At 45.7% G+C, this 27,407-nt stretch overlaps 1 protein-coding gene across 3 annotated transcripts; it reads left to right on the top strand.

The window, feature by feature from the left end:
- Positions 1 to 970: 970 nt before the first annotated feature.
- On the top strand, positions 971 to 26,167 carry LOC133122730 (deleted in malignant brain tumors 1 protein-like). 3 transcript variants are annotated; one of them, XM_061232870.1, is made up of 10 exons: positions 971 to 1,099; positions 15,130 to 15,444; positions 15,780 to 16,085; positions 17,449 to 17,763; positions 18,894 to 19,199; positions 20,583 to 20,897; positions 21,238 to 21,543; positions 22,961 to 23,275; positions 25,259 to 25,324; positions 25,721 to 26,167. In XM_061232870.1, the coding sequence occupies exons 1-9, from the start codon at positions 1,042 to 1,044 to the stop codon at positions 25,279 to 25,281; spliced, it is 2,259 nt and encodes a 752-aa protein (XP_061088854.1). In that variant the 5' UTR covers positions 971 to 1,041; the 3' UTR covers positions 25,282 to 25,324; positions 25,721 to 26,167. The 3 variants fall into 3 exon arrangements, with proteins under 3 accessions (XP_061088854.1, XP_061088855.1, XP_061088853.1); XM_061232871.1 differs by lacking the exon at positions 22,961 to 23,275; XM_061232869.1 differs by lacking the exons at positions 25,259 to 25,324; positions 25,721 to 26,167 and adding an exon at positions 23,788 to 25,241.
- The last annotated feature ends 1,240 nt before the right edge of the window (positions 26,168 to 27,407 follow it).

Genomic DNA, 27,407 nt, shown 5'->3' with positions numbered 1-27,407 from the left:
AGGGCTCTAAGCCTCAATGAAATGAAATACCTCAATGACATCATAAACCCTATAGCCGGCAGTATAACTAAAAACAGCCCAAGTCAAAGTGGTTGTTGCAGGCCTGGCGTGTAGCTTGTGTGCGGTGTAGCACACCAAATGGCGGCTCCTTCACTCTAAATGAGCTAGCGGACAACGACAACTCACAGTTCCTGGAACAGTTTCTGATTCTCTTATCTTACTGGTATTCATGCCCATATTTGCTCATGTTGCGACAGTTCAGTGGAAATATCCACAGGTAGACAGCTTCTCTCTGCACATTAGTAGAAGTGGGCACATATTCAAGCACATTAGGAGAAGTGGGCACATATTCATGCTTTGCACAAATTACACAGTTAATGCCATATGAGCTATATTTTGTGAGCCAATTAAAATTTTCCCACACTTTCCGTACAATATTAATCTTAAATTTAGAAAAACTAATCAATCATTTTCAAAGCAATTAACAGAAATATTTAATCACCACAATGAAACTCAATCATTCCTTGAAACAAATCTTTACACCAAATCAAAATTGGGCATTCTAAAACAAAAGTAAAAAGTTTGAGATGCAGCCAATACTCAAACTTAACGTAACTCAGTCAAAACCTCATATTAAGCAGTTACAACACTCAGTCAAAACCTCATATTGAGCATTTACAACACTCAGTCAAAACCTCATATTGAGCATTTACAACACTCAGTCAGAACCTCATATTAAGCATTTCCAACACTCAGTCGAAACCTCATATTGAGCATTTACAACAAAGCATTGTATTAAACTCTAACTATGAAAAGAGCCCAAAGGGGGGCTTGAAAGGAAATAGTCTTATTTGCTCTGGCTCTCAGTCCCTGAAGCTTCTGTGGGCGTGGCCGAGCAGTGAGTGTGATTGGTGGGGGGGGGGGGGGTGTGCTCTCGATGGCAGGGTCCAAGCCTGTCTCCATGGTCCAAGCGCAGGGTTCCCATTATCTCAGAGCTCAGAGGGGAAGGTGTGAGCATCCACTCTGCTGTCTGCGCTGAAGATGGAGAGATGTCTGTCGTTCCTCTCTCTCTCCTCCCTGCTCCTGCTCTGTACAGCCAGTGAGTACCACACTGTAAAACACATCTGTACATTTACACTGATTTTCCCACAGTATTTCACTGTTTATTTAATACAGCATTGTACTGTGTATATCCTGGCTGCCTTACCTGAAGCGTCTATCAAAGAAAAGGCTTCTATTATATTTTGCCTCTGCACCAACCTGAGCTGAAGAAGAACGCAGGAATTTCACAGATCAAATAAAGGCGAGTTTTACTTCCTATTTCTCTTTTGGTCAATGCTTGTTGAAATAACAACCGTGCTTAAAAGTAATGTTGTCTCGGCGTATTTCCCAAGATCATTCTAGGCTGGTTACTGTAGGGGTCCTCGCACGGGACTCCAAATTATGTAGGGTCCTCGCACCGGCCGCCAAATAACGCAGGGATTTTACTCTCTACGAAACCGGGGCGCCAGTTAAACGTTGTGTAGCAGTATAACTGCAAAAAGTAATCAGTCTCATAAAATTACTATTATCAGAAATATCTAACCACAAATTTAGTATTTTAATTAATAATTAAAATAACCCATTTTAATGATTAAACATACCGATAACCTGAAGGTTGGAAGTTCTTCGAAAGACTGCTTTAACTCGGCTCTCATGTCTATGCGATTCCAAAACGGACACCGGGGTTTAATAAAATATATTTATTAAACAAACATACAAACACATAACAGATAAACTAACGGGAAGTTAGTAAGGAAATTTAGTTGGGTATGTGTGCGCGCGTGTCGCTAGAGTTCTGGGTGTGGTAATGAGTTAGAGTTAGCTGTGAGAAGGGACTACTTGCGTAGTTTTACTCTATATATGCGCAAAAGACGGCGAATCAATTCACGTACATATATATGTAGCTAACCAAACACATTACAATGGTTGGATGGTAAATATTGAAACACAGATTCACAAAAACAGTTAAGACTAAACTAAACACTGGCTATGCCTGAATGTTTGTTTTCTTACTGAGTCCATACGCATTGCTGGATCCAAAAGACATGCTGTCCTTGTAGAAGCGGCGATGGTGCTGTGAATGGTGTCTGGGAGAGATGCGCAGGCTGGGGTGTTCCCGTCTTAGCGTCTTAGCAGCGTTGTCGTCTGATCCGCTGGACCTTTTCCAGGTGTAAAAGTTCGTTGCTGTTTCGTTGTTGAGCTTATTGGGGTAAACTGATGTAGCGTTCCGCGTACAACAATTTCCACTCACTATAGGCCATGTAGTTACCGCGAGGTAACTGGGTGTGTCCGTAGGCCTGGTAGTGCGCGGTGCAGCCTTCAGCCTCTGTCCGAGTCTCGGAGCAGATGAGCTGAAGCGAATGGCAAAAAAAGGGTGCGTCGAAGAGGAGAAGCAGAAGAAGCAGAAAAAGCAGAAGAGAGAAGAAGCAGAAGAGAGATCCCAAGAACGTGTCTTGCTCTTATACGGGACCTTTATTGCTACCGCCATTACGGGATTGGCTGAACCAAGTTAGACGTCATTCGTGGTGGACGTCGCAGAATTTTCCTGTGGGAATGTGGAAGTTGTAGTCCCTACATCCCCAAAGTCGTCTCAGGATGCGGCTGAAGCCAGTGTTCCTTGAGAGCATAAAAGTCAGTTCACAGTCCACAGGTCAAGTACATTGGGTCGGTAACACAGTTCACAATTGACTGACAAACATCCAGGCATTTATCAACAATTAACTAAACTGGTCTAAGACACATGATACAAACAATGTGAAACACTAAGGTCGAACAGTGAATACATTGTCACAAAACAAAAGAAACCTTGGTGAAAGGGTTAGTCGTTTTGTTAGTTCAGGTGTTTTGTTAGTTATTGGATGGTGTCCAGAAGGTGGAGCACCAACAGGAATGACCCAGCCATGAAAATGTTCAGATGATGTAGGGGTCTAGGATGGAGAGGCTGTAGTCTTTTTGGAAGTCTTGTTCAGACTGACCAATTGTTCTAGTCCCTACAGTCAGGTTGCTGACGAGGGTTGTCATCTGAAATATGTGGGGACATTTTCAAATTAGGGCAGCTTTCTGTATCCAAGCTTAACCTTATGGCTGTGTCATCAGGAAGGAAATGGAGAGGTGGTCTCATTTCTAAATGATGTGGTAAGCTCACAAGTGGTCTTGTCTTGCTTGGGGAAGAGGTGGTGTAAGGCACACTGGGGTGTGGCAATATACTTGTAAAGATTACACTGTAGTTTCTACATGCAATACTTTACGATGGTTCAGTAGGTGTAGAAAGAAGCAATGAACGTTTATGAGTTATAGCAGGTGTCGGATTTAACTCTACAGTACCTACTTACGATCTGCGTTTGCTGCTGCTACATGCAAATCTAAGTGGCTGCTATAAACTACCAGTTTATTTTGCCACCCCCCTTTGGTAGGAAAGGTGTGCAAAAGAAAGTGGTCAAAGCTTCAGCTGGGAGTCTGCCTGTGAGGAGACCACGGCTATAGATCAGTCTTATTCAACGTCTTTTGATGGAGGTTGAACAAGACCAGATAGCTCTTTGGAGTGGTTACTCAAGGCATACACACTACTGAACAAAGATTAGAGGCTTTAGTTGTCCTCAGAGGAACTGAAGAAGCTCTCTTCAGACAAGGTATCTTCCCTATCAGAGTCATGCTGGTGACTCTGAGGCTTGCGCCTACCGGGTCGGTCTTCTCTCCAATTCCGGCTGGAATCAGAGTGTGAGAAGCGACCACGGTGGCTCTTAACCGGGAACTTACTCACATGCCGTTGTTTTGAGCCATTAGATTTTAATGGGGCAACTTGGGAAGTGCCGGCGGGCTTGGTTGGAACAACGTGCTCAGCTGTTTCCAATACCTCGTTCCTGGGCACAATCCTTAAAGTGTCCCAGACCATTTGGGCTTCATTTCTTAATTCAAGGGCTGAGTGCTGGCCCCTTGAAAACAGTGAAACATGAGTTCGGACACAGGGGTGCAGGTTGTGCACAAAAAGGGATTTGAAGGCTTGATCTTCATCTAAGCCTGGTCCGTTTCTGCCCTGGAAAAAAGCATGTTTAAGACGTTGGTAAAAGTCTTTTGGTCTTTCTGTACGGCTGTGTTTAACCTCCACAGATTTGATCATGGCTGTGGCCTGATCAAACCGTGGCAGGTACTCAGCTACCAACGCTTCACAAACCTTGGGATAGCTGGAACGAACCTGTGGTGGAAGTTGTTCCATAAATGTATGGATCTCTCTGGTTGAGGTTTTCCATACAAGTCGTACCTTTTCTCGATCGGTTGCCCTGGGCAGATCCGAGAGACAGTAGTCAACTTCCCTCAAGTAACTCTGAATGTTAAATTCGGAGTCCTTCGGGTCAAATGTGTGGACATACTTCGCCATGGCCTCTAGCTCCTCAAAGCGAAGACCATGTGAAGTTGCACTAGTCTGCCTATTTGGAGAAGGAGAGACTGAAATCACATTTGAATGTGAATGCGTTTCATGCAGAGCTCGACGTCCTCGGTTTGGTTTAGGGGGTGGAGCTACAAAACTGTCATTCTCACAATGGTTGGCAGAAGATGAATTGTCGCTGTCAGTGTACTGTACAGAGCTGTCACCTATCCTCTCAGTCATAAAGGGAAAGCTAGCGGGATTAGCGTTGCTTTTTGTGTGCCCAATTAATAACGTTAGATCTCCTCTACCGTGTCCACGGGAGGGTTCCCTGACCTCCTCATGAGAGGGGTGGGCATGGAAGGTGCAGTCCTGTACTTGCCTGACTGTTTCTCCCTTGCGGAGATGGACCACCGTTGGGACGGAGTCCCCCCTTTCCCTCTCCAGGGAAGAGGTGGGCAAACCATTGCATGGGTGGTCAACAGCACTGCAATCTGAGGAGACTGACGAGTCTCCATCAGAGCAAGCTGTGGAACCGGGATCTGACAAACCCGAATCAATTTGTGACCCCCCTTCCCCTGCCTTGTGGTGTAGGGAGGAAGCAGGAGAAGTTGGAGTTGGGCAAGCCTGAGAAAGCAGGCTTACAGAAGAGAGTGGATGTGGTAGCTTGTGGCATCCACTCTTCAACTGAAATAATTCCTCTCTGTAGGAACAAAGATCTGATTCGGCTGAATGCAGATCACGCAAGTATTGTACTGCTTTCTTGCCAACAGTTTGAAGCTCAAGTAAAACACTGGTGTGTTGTCCTCTGAGGTATGCCATCTCTGAGTCTAAGTTTTTGTTGCTCTGAAGAGCAAGACTAATCTGTCTGGCAAAATTCAAGACCAGACAACTTAGAATTGGGTCTTTTGAATGGTTGGGGGAGTGACCTTTCTCGTTGATTAATGAGAACATTTCTTTCCTACAATCAGTGAGGTTCATCTGATTCAGGAAAGCTATGTAGCCAGGTGCTAAACCTTGGGCTAAAAAGGAAAGGTACTCATCAATAGATATGGGTTCCATATCTCAAGCCAAATAAAGCTAAAAGCTAAAATCAGTAACTTAAGAGGGTACTCTTGAAGTTAACAATTTGACAAGGGCCTTGAGCTCCTAACAGTTGGCAATGAATTGTTTCCCAATATCACAATCCAACATACAAGTTGTGATGAAGGATAAAGAATTTAAAACGCTCTTTGAATATTCTCTATAACTATAGTACAAGGTAGCTATAGCATCACACAGGGACTCGAGTTGCACTAGCGGTACTGCAATGCAACAACAGCAAAATGAACAAACATATGGCGGATATTCAGACCGTAAAATAGGAACTGTGATGCTGATCACATTAATCCTAAATACCAGAATGTGATTGGTTGAAATTACAATTAAATTTGGATTTAAATGTAAAATTCAATTAATTATTAAAATTACTTTGACCAAGTAATTATAATTAATAATACAGTGCGGCTAATAATACTATTATTGATAATACGTATTATACCGGAAGGTAAATGCCAATCAACAAACTACCGTGTAAGATTACGAATGTAATGCCACAATGTTACACGAGGGGGCAGTATATTGAGAAAGCGGCTCATGCAGGCTTTCAAAAATGGTACAAGGGTGACATCTAGCGGTATTTTCAAAAAATTGCACTGGTGGCAATTTAGCTGAGAAAGAATGCCGAGAATTCGTTCTGGAGGCACGTGACATGAGCCAAAGCTCGTCTTTCTCACGCAGAGCTCCAAATTAGGATGGGGAATTCGTTATGAAGTCACAAGACATGAAATTTGAGTCAAAGCTAGTCTTCCTCACATGGGGCACCAAAATATGTAGGGGTCCTCGCACGGGACTCCAAATTATGTAGGGTCCTCGCACGGGCCGCCAAATAACGCAGGGATTTTACTCTCTACGAAACCGGGGCGCCAGTTAAACGTTGTGTAGCAGTATAACTGCAAAAAGTAATCAGTCTCATAAAATTACTATTATCAGAAATATCTAACCACAAATTTAGTATTTTAATTAATAATTAAAATAACTCATTTTAATGATTAAACATACCGATAACCTGAAGGTTGGAAGTTCTTCGAAAGACTGCTTTAACTCGGCTCTCATGTCTATGCGATTCCAAAACGGACACCGGGGTTTAATAAAATATATTTATTAAACAAACATACAAACACATAACAGATAAACTAACGGGAAGTTAGTAAGGAAATTTAGTTGGGTATGTGTGTGTGCGTGTGTGTGGCGCGCGCAAGCGCGCGTGTCGCTAGAGTTCTGGGTGTGGTAATGAGTTAGAGTTAGCTGTGAGAAGGGACTACTTGCGTAGTTTTACTCTATATATGCGCAAAAGACGGCGAATCAATTCACGTACATATATATGTAGCTAACCAAACACATTACAATGGTTGGATGGTAAATATTGAAACACAGATTCACAAAAACAGTTAAGACTAAACTAAACACTGGCTATGCCTGAATGTTTGTTTTCTTACTGAGTCCATACGCATTGCTGGATCCAAAAGACATGCTGTCCTTGTAGAAGCGGCGATGGTGCTGTGAATGGTGTCTGGGAGAGATGCGCAGGCTGGGGTGTTCCCGTCTTAGCGTCTTAGCAGCGTTGTCGTCTGATCCGCTGGTCCTTTTCCAGGTGTAAAAGTTCGTTGCTGTTTCGTTGTTGGGCTTTATTGGGGTAAACTGATGTAGCGTTCCGCGTACAACAATTTCCACTCACTATAGGCCATGTAGTTACCGCGAGGTAACTGGGTGTGTCCGTAGGCCTGGTAGTGCGCTGTGCAGCCTTCAGCCTCTGTCCGAGTCTCGGAGCAGATGAGCTGAAGCGAATGGAAAAAAAAGGGTGCGTCGAAGAGGAGAAGCAGAAGAAGCAGAAAAAAGCAGAAGAGAGAAGAAGCAGAAGAGAGATCCCAAGAACGTGTCTTGCTCTTATACGGGACCTTTATTGCTACCGCCATTACGGGATTGGCTGAACCAAGTTAGACGTCATTCGTGGTGGACGTCGCAGAATTTTCCTGTGGGAATGTGGAAGTTGTAGTCCCTACATCCCCAAAGTCGTCTCAGGATGCGGCTGAAGCCAGTGTTCCTTGAGAGCATAAAAGTCAGTTCACAGTCCACAGGTCAAGTACATTGGGTCGGTAACACAGTTCACAATTGACTGACAAACATCCAGGCATTTATCAACAATTAACTAAACTGGTCTAAGACACATGATACAAACAATGTGAAACACTAAGGTCGAACAGTGAATACATTGTCACAAAACAAAAGAAACCTTGGTGAAAGGGTTAGTCGTTTTGTTAGTTCAGGTGTTTTGTTAGTTATTGGATGGTGTCCAGAAGGTGGAGCACCAACAGGAATGACCCAGCCATGAAAATGTTCAGATGATGTAGGGGTCTAGGATGGAGAGGCTGTAGTCTTTTTGGAAGTCTTGTTCAGACTGACCAATTGTTCTAGTCCCTACAGTCAGGTTGCTGACGAGGGTTGTCATCTGAAATATGTGGGGACATTTTCAAATTAGGGCAGCTTTCTGTATCCAAGCTTAACCTTATGGCTGTGTCATCAGGAAGGAAATGGAGAGGTGGTCTCATTTCTAAATGATGTGGTAAGCTCACAAGTGGTCTTGTCTTGCTTGGGGAAGAGGTGGTGTAAGGCACACTGGGGTGTGGCAATATACTTGTAAAGATTACACTGTAGTTTCTACATGCAATACTTTACGATGGTTCAGTAGGTGTAGAAAGAAGCAATGAACGTTTATGAGTTATAGCAGGTGTCGGATTTAACTCTACAGTACCTACTTACGATCTGCGTTTGCTGCTGCTACATGCAAATCTAAGTGGCTGCTATAAACTACCAGTTTATTTTGCCACCCCCCTTTGGTAGGAAAGGTGTGCAAAAGAAAGTGGTCAAAGCTTCAGCTGGGAGTCTGCCTGTGAGGAGACCACGGCTATAGATCAGTCTTATTCAACGTCTTTTGATGGAGGTTGAACAAGACCAGATAGCTCTTTGGAGTGGTTACTCAAGGCATACACACTACTGAACAAAGATTAGAGGCTTTAGTTGTCCTCAGAGGAACTGAAGAAGCTCTCTTCAGACAAGGTATCTTCCCTATCAGAGTCATGCTGGTGACTCTGAGGCTTGCGCCTACCGGGTCGGTCTTCTCTCCAATTCCGGCTGGAATCAGAGTGTGAGAAGCGACCACGGTGGCTCTTAACCGGGAACTTACTCACATGCCGTTGTTTTGAGCCATTAGATTTTAATGGGGCAACTTGGGAAGTGCCGGCGGGCTTGGTTGGAACAACGTGCTCAGCTGTTTCCAATACCTCGTTCCTGGGCACAATCCTTAAAGTGTCCCAGACCATTTGGGCTTCATTTCTTAATTCAAGGGCTGAGTGCTGGCCCCTTGAAAACAGTGAAACATGAGTTCGGACACAGGGGTGCAGGTTGTGCACAAAAAGGGATTTGAAGGCTTGATCTTCATCTAAGCCTGGTCCGTTTCTGCCCTGGAAAAAAGCATGTTTAAGACGTTGGTAAAAGTCTTTTGGTCTTTCTGTACGGCTGTGTTTAACCTCCACAGATTTGATCATGGCTGTGGCCTGATCAAACCGTGGCAGGTACTCAGCTACCAACGCTTCACAAACCTTGGGATAGCTGGAACGAACCTGTGGTGGAAGTTGTTCCATAAATGTATGGATCTCTCTGGTTGAGGTTTTCCATACAAGTCGTACCTTTTCTCGATCGGTTGCCCTGGGCAGATCCGAGAGACAGTAGTCAACTTCCCTCAAGTAACTCTGAATGTTAAATTCGGAGTCCTTCGGGTCAAATGTGTGGACATACTTCGCCATGGCCTCTAGCTCCTCAAAGCGAAGACCATGTGAAGTTGCACTAGTCTGCCTATTTGGAGAAGGAGAGACTGAAATCACATTTGAATGTGAATGCGTTTCATGCAGAGCTCGACGTCCTCGGTTTGGTTTAGGGGGTGGAGCTACAAAACTGTCATTCTCACAATGGTTGGCAGAAGATGAATTGTCGCTGTCAGTGTACTGTACAGAGCTGTCACCTATCCTCTCAGTCATAAAGGGAAAGCTAGCGGGATTAGCGTTGCTTTTTGTGTGCCCAATTAATAACGTTAGATCTCCTCTACCGTGTCCACGGGAGGGTTCCCTGACCTCCTCATGAGAGGGGTGGGCATGGAAGGTGCAGTCCTGTACTTGCCTGACTGTTTCTCCCTTGCGGAGATGGACCACCGTTGGGACGGAGTCCCCCCTTTCCCTCTCCAGGGAAGAGGTGGGCAAACCATTGCATGGGTGGTCAACAGCACTGCAATCTGAGGAGACTGACGAGTCTCCATCAGAGCAAGCTGTGGAACCGGGATCTGACAAACCCGAATCAATTTGTGACCCCCCTTCCCCTGCCTTGTGGTGTAGGGAGGAAGCAGGAGAAGTTGGAGTTGGGCAAGCCTGAGAAAGCAGGCTTACAGAAGAGAGTGGATGTGGTAGCTTGTGGCATCCACTCTTCAACTGAAATAATTCCTCTCTGTAGGAACAAAGATCTGATTCGGCTGAATGCAGATCACGCAAGTATTGTACTGCTTTCTTGCCAACAGTTTGAAGCTCAAGTAAAACACTGGTGTGTTGTCCTCTGAGGTATGCCATCTCTGAGTCTAAGTTTTTGTTGCTCTGAAGAGCAAGACTAATCTGTCTGGCAAAATTCAAGACCAGACAACTTAGAATTGGGTCTTTTGAATGGTTGGGGGAGTGACCTTTCTCGTTGATTAATGAGAACATTTCTTTCCTACAATCAGTGAGGTTCATCTGATTCAGGAAAGCTATGTAGCCAGGTGCTAAACCTTGGGCTAAAAAGGAAAGGTACTCATCAATAGATATGGGTTCCATATCTCAAGCCAAATAAAGCTAAAAGCTAAAATCAGTAACTTAAGAGGGTACTCTTGAAGTTAACAATTTGACAAGGGCCTTGAGCTCCTAACAGTTGGCAATGAATTGTTTCCCAATATCACAATCCAACATACAAGTTGTGATGAAGGATAAAGAATTTAAAACGCTCTTTGAATATTCTCTATAACTATAGTACAAGGTAGCTATAGCATCACACAGGGACTCGAGTTGCACTAGCGGTACTGCAATGCAACAACAGCAAAATGAACAAACATATGGCGGATATTCAGACCGTAAAATAGGAACTGTGATGCTGATCACATTAATCCTAAATACCAGAATGTGATTGGTTGAAATTACAATTAAATTTGGATTTAAATGTAAAATTCAATTAATTATTAAAATTACTTTGACCAAGTAATTATAATTAATAATACAGTGCGGCTAATAATACTATTATTGATAATACGTATTATACCGGAAGGTAAATGCCAATCAACAAACTACCGTGTAAGATTACGAATGTAATGCCACAATGTTACACGAGGGGGCAGTATATTGAGAAAGCGGCTCATGCAGGCTTTCAAAAATGGTACAAGGGTGACATCTAGCGGTATTTTCAAAAAATTGCACTGGTGGCAATTTAGCTGAGAAAGAATGCCGAGAATTCGTTCTGGAGGCACGTGACATGAGCCAAAGCTCGTCTTTCTCACGCAGAGCTCCAAATTAGGATGGGGAATTCGTTATGAAGTCACAAGACATGAAATTTGAGTCAAAGCTAGTCTTCCTCACATGGGGCACCAAAATATGTAGGGGTCCTCGCACGGGACTCCAAATTATGTAGGGTCCTCGCACGGGCCGCCAAATAACGCAGGGATTTTACTCTCTACGAAACCGGGGCGCCAGTTAAACGTTGTGTAGCAGTATAACTGCAAAAAGTAATCAGTCTCATAAAATTACTATTATCAGAAATATCTAACCACAAATTTAGTATTTTAATTAATAATTAAAATAACTCATTTTAATGATTAAACATACCGATAACCTGAAGGTTGGAAGTTCTTCGAAAGACTGCTTTAACTCGGCTCTCATGTCTATGCGATTCCAAAACGGACACCGGGGTTTAATAAAATATATTTATTAAACAAACATACAAACACATAACAGATAAACTAACGGGAAGTTAGTAAGGAAATTTAGTTGGGTATGTGTGTGTGCGTGTGTGTGGCGCGCGCAAGCGCGCGTGTCGCTAGAGTTCTGGGTGTGGTAATGAGTTAGAGTTAGCTGTGAGAAGGGACTACTTGCGTAGTTTTACTCTATATATGCGCAAAAGACGGCGAATCAATTCACGTACATATATATGTAGCTAACCAAACACATTACAATGGTTGGATGGTAAATATTGAAACACAGATTCACAAAAACAGTTAAGACTAAACTAAACACTGGCTATGCCTGAATGTTTGTTTTCTTACTGAGTCCATACGCATTGCTGGATCCAAAAGACATGCTGTCCTTGTAGAAGCGGCGATGGTGCTGTGAATGGTGTCTGGGAGAGATGCGCAGGCTGGGGTGTTCCCGTCTTAGCGTCTTAGCAGCGTTGTCGTCTGATCCGCTGGTCCTTTTCCAGGTGTAAAAGTTCGTTGCTGTTTCGTTGTTGGGCTTTATTGGGGTAAACTGATGTAGCGTTCCGCGTACAACAATTTCCACTCACTATAGGCCATGTAGTTACCGCGAGGTAACTGGGTGTGTCCGTAGGCCTGGTAGTGCGCTGTGCAGCCTTCAGCCTCTGTCCGAGTCTCGGAGCAGATGAGCTGAAGCGAATGGAAAAAAAAGGGTGCGTCGAAGAGGAGAAGCAGAAGAAGCAGAAAAAAGCAGAAGAGAGAAGAAGCAGAAGAGAGATCCCAAGAACGTGTCTTGCTCTTATACGGGACCTTTATTGCTACCGCCATTACGGGATTGGCTGAACCAAGTTAGACGTCATTCGTGGTGGACGTCGCAGAATTTTCCTGTGGGAATGTGGAAGTTGTAGTCCCTACATTACCAATCAAGGGGAAAAAAAGGAAAGCGGGAGACACGAGACGCAGCCGAGGTGCAGTTAAGAACCACGACCCAGTCTGGTGACTACTTTTATTTGCAACACTGACTAAACGTAGAACACCGATTTCTAAAATCCTTTTTAAATTCGCCGATCATCTAGCTATTTTGTCCAGTTAAGTTCTACGGCATTCAGAAGTTATACTCAACGGTGTTAGAAACTAACGTCAGTCCAGTTAGCCAACGTTGTAAGGTCCGAAATTGCATTACATGCAATGTAATTTAAAAAAAATGCAATGTAACGAGCGAGCCAGGTAACGTTAGCCGAGAGAGGGCGACCTATTGTAAAACGCATGTTCGATTTTACTAGCTTTTTAATCTGAATTTCACAAAACCCGAAGTCTATTATTAATAATATGAAACGTCTTTTCGTTACACAGGCAGAGGGTGTCAACATGTCAGTGAGTCTTCTTCAATGATGGGAAATGGTCTTGTAACAATACTTTAAAACAGACATCTTACCTGCTGTACCTTTAAGTGTGGCATGTCGAATTGCACGACCTTCAGGAAATTTGGTAAACTCACATTTACAGAAGGCTTAAAGATATAAATTCTGCACCTGGACCTAGATTGTGCAGTGCTGCTTTAAACTTGACATACCGCACTGAACTATGCCGTGCAACATGTGAAAGCTTCTCGTTTAAATCCGTAATCTCTTGGAATTAGTGCCAACATAGGTGTATTTATTTCATGGAATCAGAAATATAATTTATAATTATATTATTACAATTGCGACTTGTTATAATATAATTATGAATTATAAAATAATTATCATGAATAATACATTAAGAAATAATGATCATGAATAATACATTATAAAATAATTATACTTAATTAGAAATTATAGAATAATTCCCCATCATGTATGTTTTGTTTGTTCTAGATCTGGAGTGTCTTCAAGTCCGTTATCCCATCCATCCATACAGCACAGATTCATCCTCCTCCCCTGCTTCTCCACACTCAATCAGGGCCAGAGACTTGGGGCCAGAGACTGGGGGCCAGAGACTGGGGGCCAGAGACTGGGGGCCAGAGACTGGGGGCCAGAGACTGGGGGTCAGAGACTGGGGGTCATAGACTGGGGGTCAGAGACTGGGGGTCAGAGACTGGGGGCCAGAGACTGGGGGTCAGAGACTGGGGTTCAGAGACTGGGGGTCAGAGACTGGGGGTCAGAGACTGGGGGCCAGGGCCAAGGGGTCAGAGGGTCTGCTGGTCAAAGGGCTCTCCAGTAAGAGCAGGGTTACAGGCAGCCTCTAAACACCACAGATTACGGCAGCCCGCCTGACCACCAGTCAGCCCAGGTCGGCTCATGTCACCCCACTCCCCATTGGCCTCCACTGGCTTCCTATTGCCGCACGCATCCGCTTCAAGGCCCTAGTGATGGCATTTCAGGCTGCTAAGGGGACTGCCCCACCTTACATACAATCCTTAATCACTCCCCAGCTAGACCACTCCGGTCTGCCAGCTCTGGTCTGGTTCCCTCACTACAAGCACCAGGTGGTTGAGCTGCACGTTTATGCCTGTTTTCGGTTCTGGTTCCTCAGAGGTGGAATGACAACTGTCAGGACCCCTCCCCCTATTTTGACTGACTGAAAATGCACCGTTTCAAACTCTAACCTAGTCCTCCAGCCTGATCTCCTCCCCCTTCCACTATCCCTCTTGTCTAACCCTAACCCTGAGTAAAGTTATAAAAAATATTATGCTCATGTATTTGTTGTATTGTATTTACAGATCTTTATGGTGTTTCTGATTTCTCATACTCGTTGCATTTGATATTCATGAAAAAGTCAGGTAGTAAATTCAGCTAATAAATAGATGGCTCCTAAAAATACAACCTCTTGTATAATGTCAAATGTATGTCCTAAGTTAGGCTTATATATTACTAGTATCACTTCAGATGCAAGTATTGCATTTTTAATAGATTAATTTAGTGAAAAGTCTCTGGTGAGTTTTTGCTGAACAGAAATGTGACATTCTCTCCACAGCATTTGATTTCATTATGGCAGCACATTAATGATGTATTACATGTGTTGGAGTGTCCAAGTGATGAAACATATACACAAAAAACTTTCTGTAAATTAGTACATCAGTGCACGCCATGTGGAAATCTTTTAAAATGCCAGACTCAGTTAAGACTCAGTTTATATATGTTCTCAACCTCTATTTACACCAGCACCATTACCACACTGGTAATGCTGATTCCCTTTTGAGGATGCAATACTTTGTGTCTGTGCTCCGTTTGAGATTGTGTGTGTCTCAGGCAGCATTCTTATGGGCAGTAAAGCAGTTCTTGGGTTGAGAAAGTAAAAGGTTTTTCTCCCCCTTGTGGCCAACGTGTGTCCCTGCAGTCTTTAGGGGCTTCTTCTCCCTGAGAGATGAGCGCTGTCACAGGAGTGTCATCTGTTTAATCAGTCATGTGACAGGCCTCACTGGCAGAGCTCATATCACTGGTGTCCAGTGCACAAAGCAAGGGAGATAGAGCGCACCCTAGTGGTGTCCCTGTGTTCCTGCAGACACTGCTGGGGTCATATCCTTTAAATCCACAGTGACAACTTGGGGGTAAACAGCCATTGTACACCTGGCTAAACTGTATTAAAGACCTCTCATCAGTTCAAAAAGATGATAATTCTCTCTCTCTCTCTCTCTCTCTCTCTCTTTCTTTCTCTCTCTCTCTCTCAGGCAGGGAGGATGTGAGGTTGGTGAATGGTAGCAGCCCCTGTGCTGGGAGAGTGGAGGTTTACCATCGGGGAGAGTGGGGGACAGTGTGTGATGATGGCTGGGACCTGAAGGATGCTGGGGTGGTGTGCAGACAGCTGGGCTGTGGAGATGCTGTAGATGCACTAGGAGAGGGTCACTTTGGACGAGGGTCTGGGAGAATATGGCTGGCTGCTGTGTCCTGCAATGGATCAGAATCCTCACTGAAGCAGTGTGGGTCACAACGGTGGGCTGAACATCTCTGTAATCATGGAGAGGACGCTGGAGTGATCTGCTCAGGTAGGACTCTCAGCGCAGTGATGGGGATATTGGGGGTAATTGAACCAGAGGGAAGATCTCCCCCAGCTGGCCCACCAACAACACTTCCAGCAGCAACTTAGGTTTCCCAGGAGGTCTCCCATCCAAGTACTGACCAAGCCCACACCAGCTTAGCTTCAGCAGGAGCAGGGTGCATGATGGTATGACAATACAATGATGGCTTGGCTTCACACTGCTGTACTCCATGTATAATAACTGTGTAGGCCTGTGTTCAGACAGCTGTGCTGAATGTTGTCTCTGGAATAAGGTGCTGGTTATTGCTGATGATTCTCTCTTTATTCTCTGTTCAATTGCAGGGGTCAGGCTGGTGGGTGGGACTGACCTGTGCTCTGGGAGAGTAGAGGTGCATCATGGGAGCTCCTGGGACACGGTGTGTGATGCTGACTTTGACCAGCAGGACGCAGAGGTTGTGTGCAGGGAGCTGGGCTGTGGGGCTCCTAAAGAGCTGCGCGGGGCAGCTGCATTCGGCCAGGGCGAGGGCCAGGTGTGGGCAGAGGAGATTCAGTGTAGAGGCAACGAATCTCAGATTTACTTCTGCCCCACAGCACCCTCACAGAATCAATCCTGCTCCCATGGAAACGATGTGGGCCTGGTGTGTTCTGGTAAGAGTCTTCTGTGCACTGTGAGAGTTTCTGTGATGCTGGGTGAATATAGCCCCTTAATAGGCCATATGAGTTTATATTTAACAAGGTCTTTATTATTTATGCTGTGAAATGTTACACGCCAGTGTGTGTGAGTTTAATCAAGTGTGGAGTTTGGATGATCTCCCAGATACGTAAATGGTAAATGGTTGGCATTTATATAGCACTTTTATCCAGAGCGCTGTACAATTGATGCTTCTCGTTCACCCATTCATACACACACTCACACACCAACGGCAATTGGCTGCCATGCAAGGCACCGACCAGCTCGTCAGGAGCAAATGGAGGTTAGGTGTCTTGCTCAGGGATACTTGGACACAGCCCGGGCGGGGATCGAACCGGCAACCCTCCGACTGCCAGACAACTGCTCTTACTGCCTGAGCCATGTCGCCCCCAGTGCTCAGAACCATCTCTACATCCTCATTTCCTCTATTCAGGGCGGAACTGTTCTTGCTTCTCATGAAGTCAAACATGTACATAGTATATACAATTTATTTTTAAAACATACTCTCCAGTATTTTAACCACGTAAATATTATAAGACAAACATGCTCAGTCATGACTATGATACACTGGCAGCCTGTGTCTGTGTTCACTTCTGCCCAATACCTTGCTTGTTTACTTGTATTTGTTCTTCTAAAAACTCCTCTGGACCTCTTCTGGGCATGGCCCTTTTTATTTCTGTGCTGTACCTGATAGGCATGAGTCCATTTCACTGAACTCATACGATCTATGGTCCAATGCACTGAACTCATGTGCTTTATGATCCAATACACTGAACTTATATGATCTATGGTCCAATACACTTACCTCATACGCTCTATGGTCCATCACACTGAAGTCCTACGCTCTATGGTCCATCACACTGAACTCATACACTCTATGGTCCAATACACTGAACTCATACACTCTATGATCCATCACACTGAACTCATACACTCTATTGTCCAATAGAAGAGCGGGTGGTCGGGTCAAGAGGAGACGATCGGCTACTCCAGTGGCCAACGTGTGTCCCTGCAGTCTGTAGGGGCTTCTTCTCCCTGAGAGATGAGCGCTGTCACAGGAGTGTCATCTGCTTAATCAGTCATGTGACAGGCCTCACTGGCAGAGCTCATATCACTGGTGTCCAGTGCACAAAGCAAGGCAGATAGAGCGCACCCTAGTGGTGTCCCTGTGTTCCTGCAGACACTGCTGGGGTCATATCCTTTAAATCCACAGTGACAACTTGGGGGTAAACAGCCATTGTACACCTGGCTAAACTGTATTAAAGACCTCTCATCAGTGTTAAAACATCATTGTTCTCTCTCTCTCTCTCTCTCTCTCAGGCAGGGAGGATTTGAGGCTGGTGAATGGTGGCAGCTCCTGTGCTGGGAGAGTGGAGCTTTACCATCGGGGAGAGTGGGGGACAGTGTGTGATGATCGCTGGGACATGAGTGATGCTGAGGTGGTGTGCAGACAGCTGGGCTGTGGAGATGCTGTAGATGCACTAAGAGAGGGTCACTTTGGACCAGGGTCTGGGAGAATATGGATGGATGATGTGATCTGCAGTGGATCAGAATCCTCACTGAAGCAGTGTCGGTCACGAGGATGGGGTAAACATATCTGTAATCATCGAGAGGATGCTGGAGTGATCTGCTCAGGTAGGACTCCCAGGACAGTGATGGGGACATTGGGGGTAATTGAACCAGAGGGAAGATCTCTCCCCAACTGGCCCACCAACAACACTTCCAGCAGCAACTTTGGTTTCCCAGGAGGTCTCCCATCCAAGTACTGACCAAGCCCACACCTGCTTAGCTTCAGCAGGAGCAGGGTGCATGATGGGATGGCAATACCATGATGGCTTGGCTTATCTCACACTGCTGTACTGTTCTTGCTTCTCATGAAGTCAAACATGTACACAGTATATACTATTTCTTTTCAAAACATACTCTTAAAAAAAATGTGTGTTTTGCAGGATTTTAACCATGTAAATATTATAAGACTAACATGCTCTGTCATGACTATGATACACTGGCAGCCTGTGTCTGTGTTCACTTCTGCCCAATACCTTGCTTGTTTACTCGTATTTGTTCTTCTCAAAACTCCTCTGGAGCTCTTCTGGGCGTGGCCCTTTTTTCTGTGCTGTACCTGAAAAGCATGAGTCCATTACACTGAACTCATGTGCTTTATGATCCAAAGCACTGAACTCATGTGCTTTATGATCCAATCGACTGAACTTATATGATCTACATTACATTACATTATTGGCATTTGGCAGATGCTCTTATCCAGAGCGACGTACAACAAAGTGCATACCCATAACCAGGGATAAGTTCGCTGAAAGACCCTAGAGGGAAGTACAATTTCAACTGCTCAACTGATCTAAGGTCCATCACACTGAACTCCTACGCTCTATGGTCCATTACACTGAACTCATACGCTCTATAGTCCAGGAGGACTCTCAGCGCAGTGATGGGGACATTGGGGGTAATTGAACCAGAGGGAAGATCTCCCCCAGCTGGCCCACCAACAACACTTCCAGCAGCAACTTAGGTTTCCCAGGAGGTCTCCCATCCAAGTACTGACCAAGCCCACACCTGCTTAGCTTCAGCAGGAGCAGGGTGCATGATGGTATGACAATACAATGATGGCTTGGCTTATCTCACACTGCTGTACTCCACGTATAATAACTGTGTAGGCCTGTGTTCAGACAGCTGTGCTGAATGTTGTCTCTGGAATAAGGTGCTGGTTATTGCTGATGATTCTCTCTTTATTCTCTGTTCAACTACAGAGGTCAGGCTGGTGGGCGGGACTGACCTGTGCTCTGGGAGAGTAGAGGTGCATCATGGGAGCTTCTGGGGCACGGTGTGTGATGCTGACTTTGACCAGCAGGACGCAGAGGTTGTGTGCAGGGAGCTGGGCTGTGGGGCTCCTAAAGAGCTGCGCGGGGCAGCTGCATTCGGTCAGGGCGAGAGCCAGGTGTGGGCAGAGGAGATTCAGTGTAGAGGCAACGAATCTCAGATTAACTTCTGCCCCACAGCACCCTCACAGAATCAATCCTGCTCCCATGGAAACGATGTGGGCCTGGTGTGTTCTGGTAAGAGTCTTCTGTGCACTTTGAGAGTTTCTGTGAAGCTGGGTGAATATAGCCCCTTAAGAGGCCAATTGAGTTCATATTTAACAAGGTCTTTATTCATTATGCTGTGAAATGTTACATGCCAGTGTGTGTGAGTTTAATCAAGTGTGGAGTTTGGATGATCTCCCAGATACGTAAATGGCAAATGGTTGGCATTTATATAGCACTTTTATCCAAAGCGCTGTATAATTGATGCTTCTCATTCACCCATTCATACACACACTCACACACTCACACACTCACACACTCACACACCAACGGCAATTGGCTGCCATGCAAAGCACCGACCAGCTCATCAGGAGCAAATGGAGGTTAGGTGTCTTGCTCAGGGATACTTGGACACAGCCCGGGCGGGGATCGAACCGGCAACCCTCCGACTGCCAGACGACTGCTCTTACTGCCTGAGCCATGTCGCCCCCAGTGCTCAGAACCATCTCTACATCCTCATTTCCTCTATTCCTCTATTCAGGGCGGAACTGTTCTTGCTTCTCATGAAGTCAAACATGTACATAGTATATACAATTTATTTTTAAAACATACTCTCCAGTATTTTAACCACGTAAATATTATAAGACAAACATGCTCAGTCATGACTATGATACACTGGCAGCCTGTGTCTGTGTTCACTTTTGCCCAATACCTTGCTTGTTTACTTGTATTTGTTCTTCTAAAAACTCCTCTGGACCTCTTCTGGGCATGGCCCTTTTTATTTCTGTGCTGTACCTGATAGGCATGAGTCAATTTCACTGAACTCATACGATCTATGGTCCAATGCACTGAACTCATGTGCTTTATGATCCAATACACTGAACTTTTATGATCTATGGTCCATCACACTGAACTCCTACGCTCTATGGTCCATTACACTGAACTCATACGCTCTATAGTCCAATACACTGAACTCATACACTCTATGGTCCAATACACTGAACTCATACACTCTATTGTCCAATAGAAGAGCAGGTGGTAGGGTCAAGAGGAGATGATTGGCTACTCCAGTGGCCAACATGTGTCCCTGCAGTCTGTAGGGGCTTCTTCTCCCTGAGAGATGAGCGCTGTCACAGGAGTGTCATCTGCTGAATCAGTCATGTGACAGGCCTCACTGGCAGAGCTCATATCACTGCTGTCCAGTGCACAAAGCAAGGGAGGTAGAGCGCGCCCTAGTGGTGTCCCTGTGTTCGTGCAGACACTGCTGGGGTCATATCCTTTAAATCCACAGTGACAACTTGGCGGGAAACACCCATTGTACACCTGGCTAAACTGTATTAAAGACCTCTCATCAGTGTTAAAACATGGTCATTCTCTCTCTCTCTCTCTCTCTCTCTCTCTCTCTCCCTCTCTCAGGCAGGGAGGATGTGAGGCTGGTGAATGGTAGCAGCCCCTGTGCTGGGAGAGTGGAGGTTTACCATCGGGGAGAGTGGGGGACAGTGTGTGGCCGTGACTGGGACATGAGGGATGCTGTGGTGGTGTGCAGACAGCTGGGCTGTGGAGATGCTGTTGATGCACTAGGAGAGGGTCACTTTGGACCAGGGTCTGGGAGAATATGGATGGGTCCTGTGTCCTGCAGTGGATCAGAATCCTCACTGAAGCAGTGTCGGTTACGAGGATGGGGTAAACATATCTGTAATCATCGAGAGGATGCTGGAGTGATCTGCTCAGGTAGGACTCCCAGGACAGTGATGGGGACATTGGGGGTAATTGAACCAGAGGGAAGATCTCTCCCCAACTGGCCCACCAACAACACTTCCAGCAGCAACTTTGGTTTCCCAGGAGGTCTCCCATCCAAGTACTGACCAAGCCCACACCTGCTTAGCTTCAGCAGGAGCAGGGTGCATGATGGGATGGCAATACCATGATGGCTTGGCTCATCTCACACTGCTGTACTCCATGTATAATAGCTATGCAGGCCTGTGTTCAGACAGCTGTGCTGAATGTTGTCTCTGGAATAAGGTGCCGGTCATTTCTGATGATTCTCTCTTTATTCTCTCTTGAGCTGCAGGGGTCAGGCTGGTGGGTGCAACTGACCTGTGCTCTGGGAGAGTAGAGGTGCATCATGGGAGCTCCTGGGACACGGTGTGTGATGCTGACTTTGACCTGCGGGACGCACAGGTTGTGTGCAGGGAGCTGGGCTGTGGGGCTCTTAAAGAGCTGCGTGGGGCAGCTGCATTCGGCCAGGGTGAGGGCCAGGTGTGGGCAGAGGAGATTCAGTGTAGAGGCAACGAATCTCAGATTAACTTCTGCCCCACAGCACCCTCACAGAATCAACCCTGCTCCCATGGAAACGATGTGGGCCTGGTGTGTTCTGGTAAGAGTCTTCTGTGCACTGTGAGAGTTTCTGTGATGCTGGGTGAATATAGCCCCTTAATAGGCCATATGAGTTTATATGTAACAAGGTCTTTATTCATTATACTGTGAAATGTTACATGCCAGTGTGTGTGAGTTTAATCAAGTCTGGAGTTTGGATGATCTCCCATATACGTAAATGGTAAATGGGTGGCATTTATATAGCGCTTTTATACAAAGCGCTGTACAATTGATGGTTCTCATACACACACTCACACACTCACACACTCACACACTCACACACTCACACACCAACGGCAATTGGCTGCCATGCAAGGCACCGACCAGCTCGTCAGGGGCAAATGGAGGTTAGGTGTCTTGCTCAGGGACACTTCGACACAGCCCGGGTGGGTGATCGAACCGGCAACCCTCCGACTGCCAGACGACTGCTCTTACTGCCTGAGCCATGTCGCCCCCAGTACTCAGAACCATCTCTCCATCCTCATTTCCTCTATTCAGGGCGGATCTGTTCTTGCTTCTCATGAAGTCAAACATGTACAAACTATATACTATTTCTTTTCAAAACATACTCTTAAAAAAATGTGTGTTTTGCAGGATTTTAACCATGTAAATATTATAAGACTAACATGCTCTGTCATGACTATGATACACTGGCAGCCTGTGTCTGTGTTACTTCTGCCCAATACCTTGCTTGTTTACTTGTATTTGTTCTTCTCAAAACTCCTCTGGACCTCTTCTGGGCAAGGCCCTTTTTATTTCTGTGCTGTATCTGAAAAGCACGAGTCCAATGCACTGAACTCATGTGCTTTATGATCCATTACACTGAACTCATTCGCTCTATGGTCCAATACACTGAACTTATATGATCTATGGTCCATCACACTTACCTCATACGCTCTATGGTCCATCACAATGAACTCATACGCTCTATGGTCCATTACACTGAACTCAAACGCTCTATGATCCATCACACTGAACTCATACACTCTATGGTCCAATACACTGAACTCATACACTCTTGGGTCCAATAGAAGAGAGGGTGGTAGGGTCAAGAGGAGACGATTGGCTACTCCAGTGGCCAACATGTGTCCCTGCAGTCTGTAGGGGCTTCTTCTCCCTGAGAGATGAGCGCTGTCACAGGAGTGTCATCTGCTTAATCAGTCATGTGACTGTGCTCACTGGCAGAGCTCATATCACTGGTGCCCAGTGCACAAAGCAAGGGAGGTAGAGCGCACCCTAGTGGTGTCCCTGTGTTCCTGCAGACACTGCTGGGGTCATATCCTTTAATTCTTCAGTGACAACTTGGGGGTAAACAGCCATTGTAATCCTGGCTAAACTGTATTAAAGACCTCTCATCAGTGTTAAAACATGACCATTCTCTCTCTCTCTCTCTCTCTCTCTCTCTCTCCCTCTCTCAGGCAGGGAGGATGTGAGGCTGGTGAATAGTAGCAGCCCCTGTGCTGGGAGAGTGGAGGTTTACCATCGGAGAGAGTGGGGGACAGTGTGTGGTTGTGGCTGGGACATGAGTGATGCTGGAGTGGTGTGCAGACAGCTGGGCTGTGGAGATGTTGTAGATGCACTAGGAGAGGCTCACTTTGGACCAGGGTCTGGGAGAATATGGATGGATGATGTGATCTGCAGTGGATCAGAATCCTCACTGAAGCAGTGTGGGTCACGAGGATGGGGTGCACATCGCTGTAATCATGGAGAGGACGCTGGAGTGATCTGCTCAGGTAGGACTCCCAGTGCAGTGATGGGGACATTGGGGGTAATTGAACCAGAGGGAAGATCTCCCCCCAACTGGCCCACCAAAAACACTTCCAGCAGCAACTTAGGTCTCCCAGGAGGTCTCCCATCCAAGTACTGACCAAGCCCACACCTGTTTAGCTTCAGCAGGAGCAGGGTGCATGATGGGATGGCAATACCATGACGGCTTGGCTCATCTCACACTGCTGTACTCCATGTATAATAGCTGTGCAGGCCTTTCCAATCGGAACCCTTGACGAATACATCAACTTACAATCTATCATACCATGGTTGGCAGCTAGAATACCCTGACTCCAACAATTGCTAATACAAAACACAACAATATCTACATATAACTATATACATGGCATTATAGTCAATGGCATATACAAGGCTAATCATGGTGGTGAGGAAGGGAGGGAAAGGTGCAGCCTGAAGAGATGAGTCTTCAGTCTGCGCTTAAACAAGGTCAGAGACTCTGCCGTTCTGACATCCACAGGGAGGTCATTCCACCACCGTGGGACCAGGACAGACAGCAGTCATGAGCGGGAAGTGGAGGTGTGGCGAGGGGGAGGTGCCAGACAGCACAAAGTGGGCGGAATGGCAGAGTCTTGCTGGTGTATATGTCTTGACATGTGATTGAATATATACAGGGGCTGATCCCTTAACTGCCTGGTACGCGAGCACCAAAGTTTTACATTTGATGCGAGCCATAACAGGAGTGGAGTGGAGGTTGCTGAGCAGGGGGGTGACGTGAATGTCTGGGAACACTGAATACCAGACGGGCTGCAGCATTCTGGATCAGTTGTAGGGGTCTGATGGCAGATGCTGGAAGGCCAGCCAGCAGAGAATTGCAATAGTCCAGGCAGGACAGGACCATTGCTTGGACAAGGAGCTGAGTGGAGTAGGTGGTGAGAAAGAGTTGGATTCTCCGTACAGGAAGAACCTGCATGCCCAGGTCACCATATCGATGATCTCGGAGAAGGACAGCCTGTTGTCCATCACCACTCCAAGGTTTCTTGCACTAGGGGATGAGGTCACTGTGGTATGCCCTAGTGAGATGGAAAAATCGGAGAAGGGAGAGGTTAAAGCAGGGATGAAGATTACCTCTGTCTTACCTGGGTTGAGCTTTAGATGATGGTCGCCCATCCAGCTCTGGATGTCTCTCAGGCAGGCGGATATGTGGGTAGAGTTGGCACTGTGACACGCCCCTGCGCTAGGAGTTAGCACTGTGACACGCCCCTGCGCTAGGAGTTAGCACTGTGACACAGCCCTGTGCTAGGAGTTAGCACTGTGACACGCCGCTGCGCTAGGAGTTAGCACTGTGACACGCCCCTGCGCTAGGAGTTAGCACTGTGACACGCCCCTGCGCTAGGAGTTAGCACTGTGACACGCCCCTGCGCTAGGAGTTAGCACTGTGACACGCCCCTGCGCTAGGAGTTAGCATTGTGACACGCCCCTGCGCTAGGAGTTAGCACTGTGACACGCCCCTGCGCTAGGAGTTAGCACTGTGACACGCCCTTGCGCTAGGAGTTAGCACTGTGACACACCCCTGCGCTAGGAGTTAGCACTGTGACACGCCCCTGGGCTAGGAGTTAGCACTGTGACACGCCCCTGCGCTAGGAGTTAGCACTGTGACACGCCCCTGCACTAGGAGTTAGCACTGTGACACGCCCCTGTGCTAGGAGTTAGCACTGTGACACGCCCCTGGGCTAGGAGTTAGCACTGTGACACGCCCCTGCGCTAGGAGTTAGCACTGTGACACGCCCCTGGGCTAGGAGTTAGCACTGTGACACGCCCCTGCGCTAGGAGTTAGCACTGTGACACGCCCCTGCGCTAGGAGTTAGCACTGTGACACGCCCCTGCGCTAGGAGTTAGCACTGTGACATGCCCCTGCGCTAGGAGTTAGCACTGTGACACACCCCTGCGCTAGGAGTTAGCATTTTGACACAGTCTGTCCGTCTTCACAGTCCCGCCCCCACCTGGAGCCTGAGGGGGAGAAGTGTGACATCAGAGCAGCGACTCCATCACTGCAGGTGAGTGTCAGCCACGCCCACATGTTCACAGTGCACTACAGTACACTGCACTTACTGTAGCAGATTAATTACAGTACACTTACTGTAGCAGATGCATTACAGTACACTGCACTCACTTACTGTAGCAGATGCATTACAGTACACTGCACTCACTTACTGTAGCAGATGAATTACAGTACACTGCATTCACTTACTGTAGCAGATGCATTTCAGTACACTGCACTCACTTACTGCAGCAGATGCATTACAGTACACTTACTGTAGCAGATTAATTACAGGACACTTACTGTAGCAGATGCATTACAGTACACTTTCTGTAGCAGATGCTTATACCCAGTGATGTTCAACACAAGAGCAATGTATAGCAACAAGCGTTCCTCATCTCTCTCTCCACAGGCAGACTGGTGTTTGATCTGTGTGCTGCTCATTAAATGGGATGTCCTGTCTCTGTTCAATCTCAATCTCCCACTTCCCTTCCATCTATCCTTCTAAAAAAGTATTATATCTTAAATATTTTAATTGAACATATATCTTTCAATATAAACTTCAATATAAACCCGACAGCATTTTTGCAAATTATATTTTTATGAAATACTGTCTCTCAAAGGCTGTATAATTCAGTTTATTGAATCTAAATATCTACAAATATTGAGTATAAAAAGCTGCTGAAAATATACATTTTTGTTAATTAAAATATGTTGGAAGCAAATCCTGTTGGTAGCCTCCAGCGTCAGGGTTACTGTTAACTTAGTTGCAAGTATAAACGTAATCTGGGTAATATTTTGGGTGTATTTTTGTTAAAAATAAAGGACTAGCTAATTGGTTAGCTACGTATTACAAGGACTCTTAGATTTTTGTTTGTGTGTGTGTGTGTGTTTGTGTGTGTATGAGTGTGTGTGCCTCTGTGTGTATGTGTGTGCCTCTGTGTACATGTGTATGAGTGTGTGTGTGTGTGTGTGTATGAGTGTGTGTGTGTGTGTGTGAGTGCATGAGTGTGTGAACCCCCCTCTCCCCAGTGCGTTGATTCCCATGTGGCCTGGGGTTATTCGGTGGGTGGAGCCACCACACGAGCAGGGGGGTGATGGAGACGGGAGGGGCCACATGCTTTTCAGATAGGCCTACAGTAAACAAGCACCCTGAACACTTTTTAGAAAGGCAAATACAGGCAGACAAGCAAGGTACTGGGCAGAAGTGAACACAGACACAGGTTGGCAGGATTGAAAATTAAGCACCCCCTATATTTTTCATTTTGAATACTCTCCAGTATCACAGCTACTGAATCTAAACTATTAATAACCTTTTATTCCATGGAAATTACCTTCCAGACCGCTAGGAACCTACCTTCCTGCTTGTGATCAATACATTTTGCGTTTCCTTTGTGGATTTTCAAATAAATCTACTAAACAACTTCATCACCTGTCGTGTCTCTTATTATACACTTCAGGTTGATTAGATTTTGAAAGGATAACAATATCTAGCATCTACTTATAATAAAGGTTTTGATTAGGTTTGTGTACTGTGTCAAGCGCTATCCAGTCCTCGTCAACAGAGATAGCCACTAGCTAACCACATAGCTAACGTTGGTCTGCGCTAATATGCACCGTTAACGTTAGTCACATATAGGGACATATTGTGAACGATAACAAACGTTATTCTAAATTGAGTGATGTATTTTCAATATTCAGTTTGAATCCTGAGGTTTACGTTTGGAATAACGTTATTGGTGCAATTAATCGGTTTAACATTTCTGTTAACAAGTAAATTGAAAGACTAATCAAATATGTAGCACACATTGAACAGTTCACAAAATGGTGGTCGCCACGCAAGTTGGTTGATAGTAAGAGCGGCTGCTGAACAGTGAGTTCATATACAAGTTATACCGAGTTCATGAATGCGTGTTATTAAAAAAATACTATGTGTCGTGTGTTGAAATGAGATCTCAACAACCAAAATAAGAGTGCTGATAATCAGTAGGATCAGTAATTAATTTATTAAGAGTATGGAGCAGTATGCAGCAATCTCAAGGGTCTAAACTAGTGCATTAATCGCACTGAAGACTAATTCATTTAAATGCTCTATTGTT

This window comes from Conger conger, chromosome 2 (genome assembly GCF_963514075.1).
Source record: "Conger conger chromosome 2, fConCon1.1, whole genome shotgun sequence".
Taxonomy (NCBI): domain Eukaryota; kingdom Metazoa; phylum Chordata; class Actinopteri; order Anguilliformes; family Congridae; genus Conger; species Conger conger.
This window is presented reverse-complemented; position numbering and strand designations above follow the sequence as displayed.

Bases quoted from the DNA above. Each gene is read 5' to 3' on its own strand.
- LOC133122730 (XM_061232869.1), top strand. From the start codon at position 1,042: ATGGAGAGATGTCTGTCGTTCCTCTCTCTCTCCTCCCTGCTCCTGCTC. The intron at 15,445-15,779 runs GTAGGACTCTCA...GTTCAATTGCAG, and splicing joins CGCTGGAGTGATCTGCTCAG to GGGTCAGGCTGGTGGGTGGG. The intron at 21,544-22,960 runs GTAAGAGTCTTC...TCCCTCTCTCAG, and splicing joins TGTGGGCCTGGTGTGTTCTG to GCAGGGAGGATGTGAGGCTG.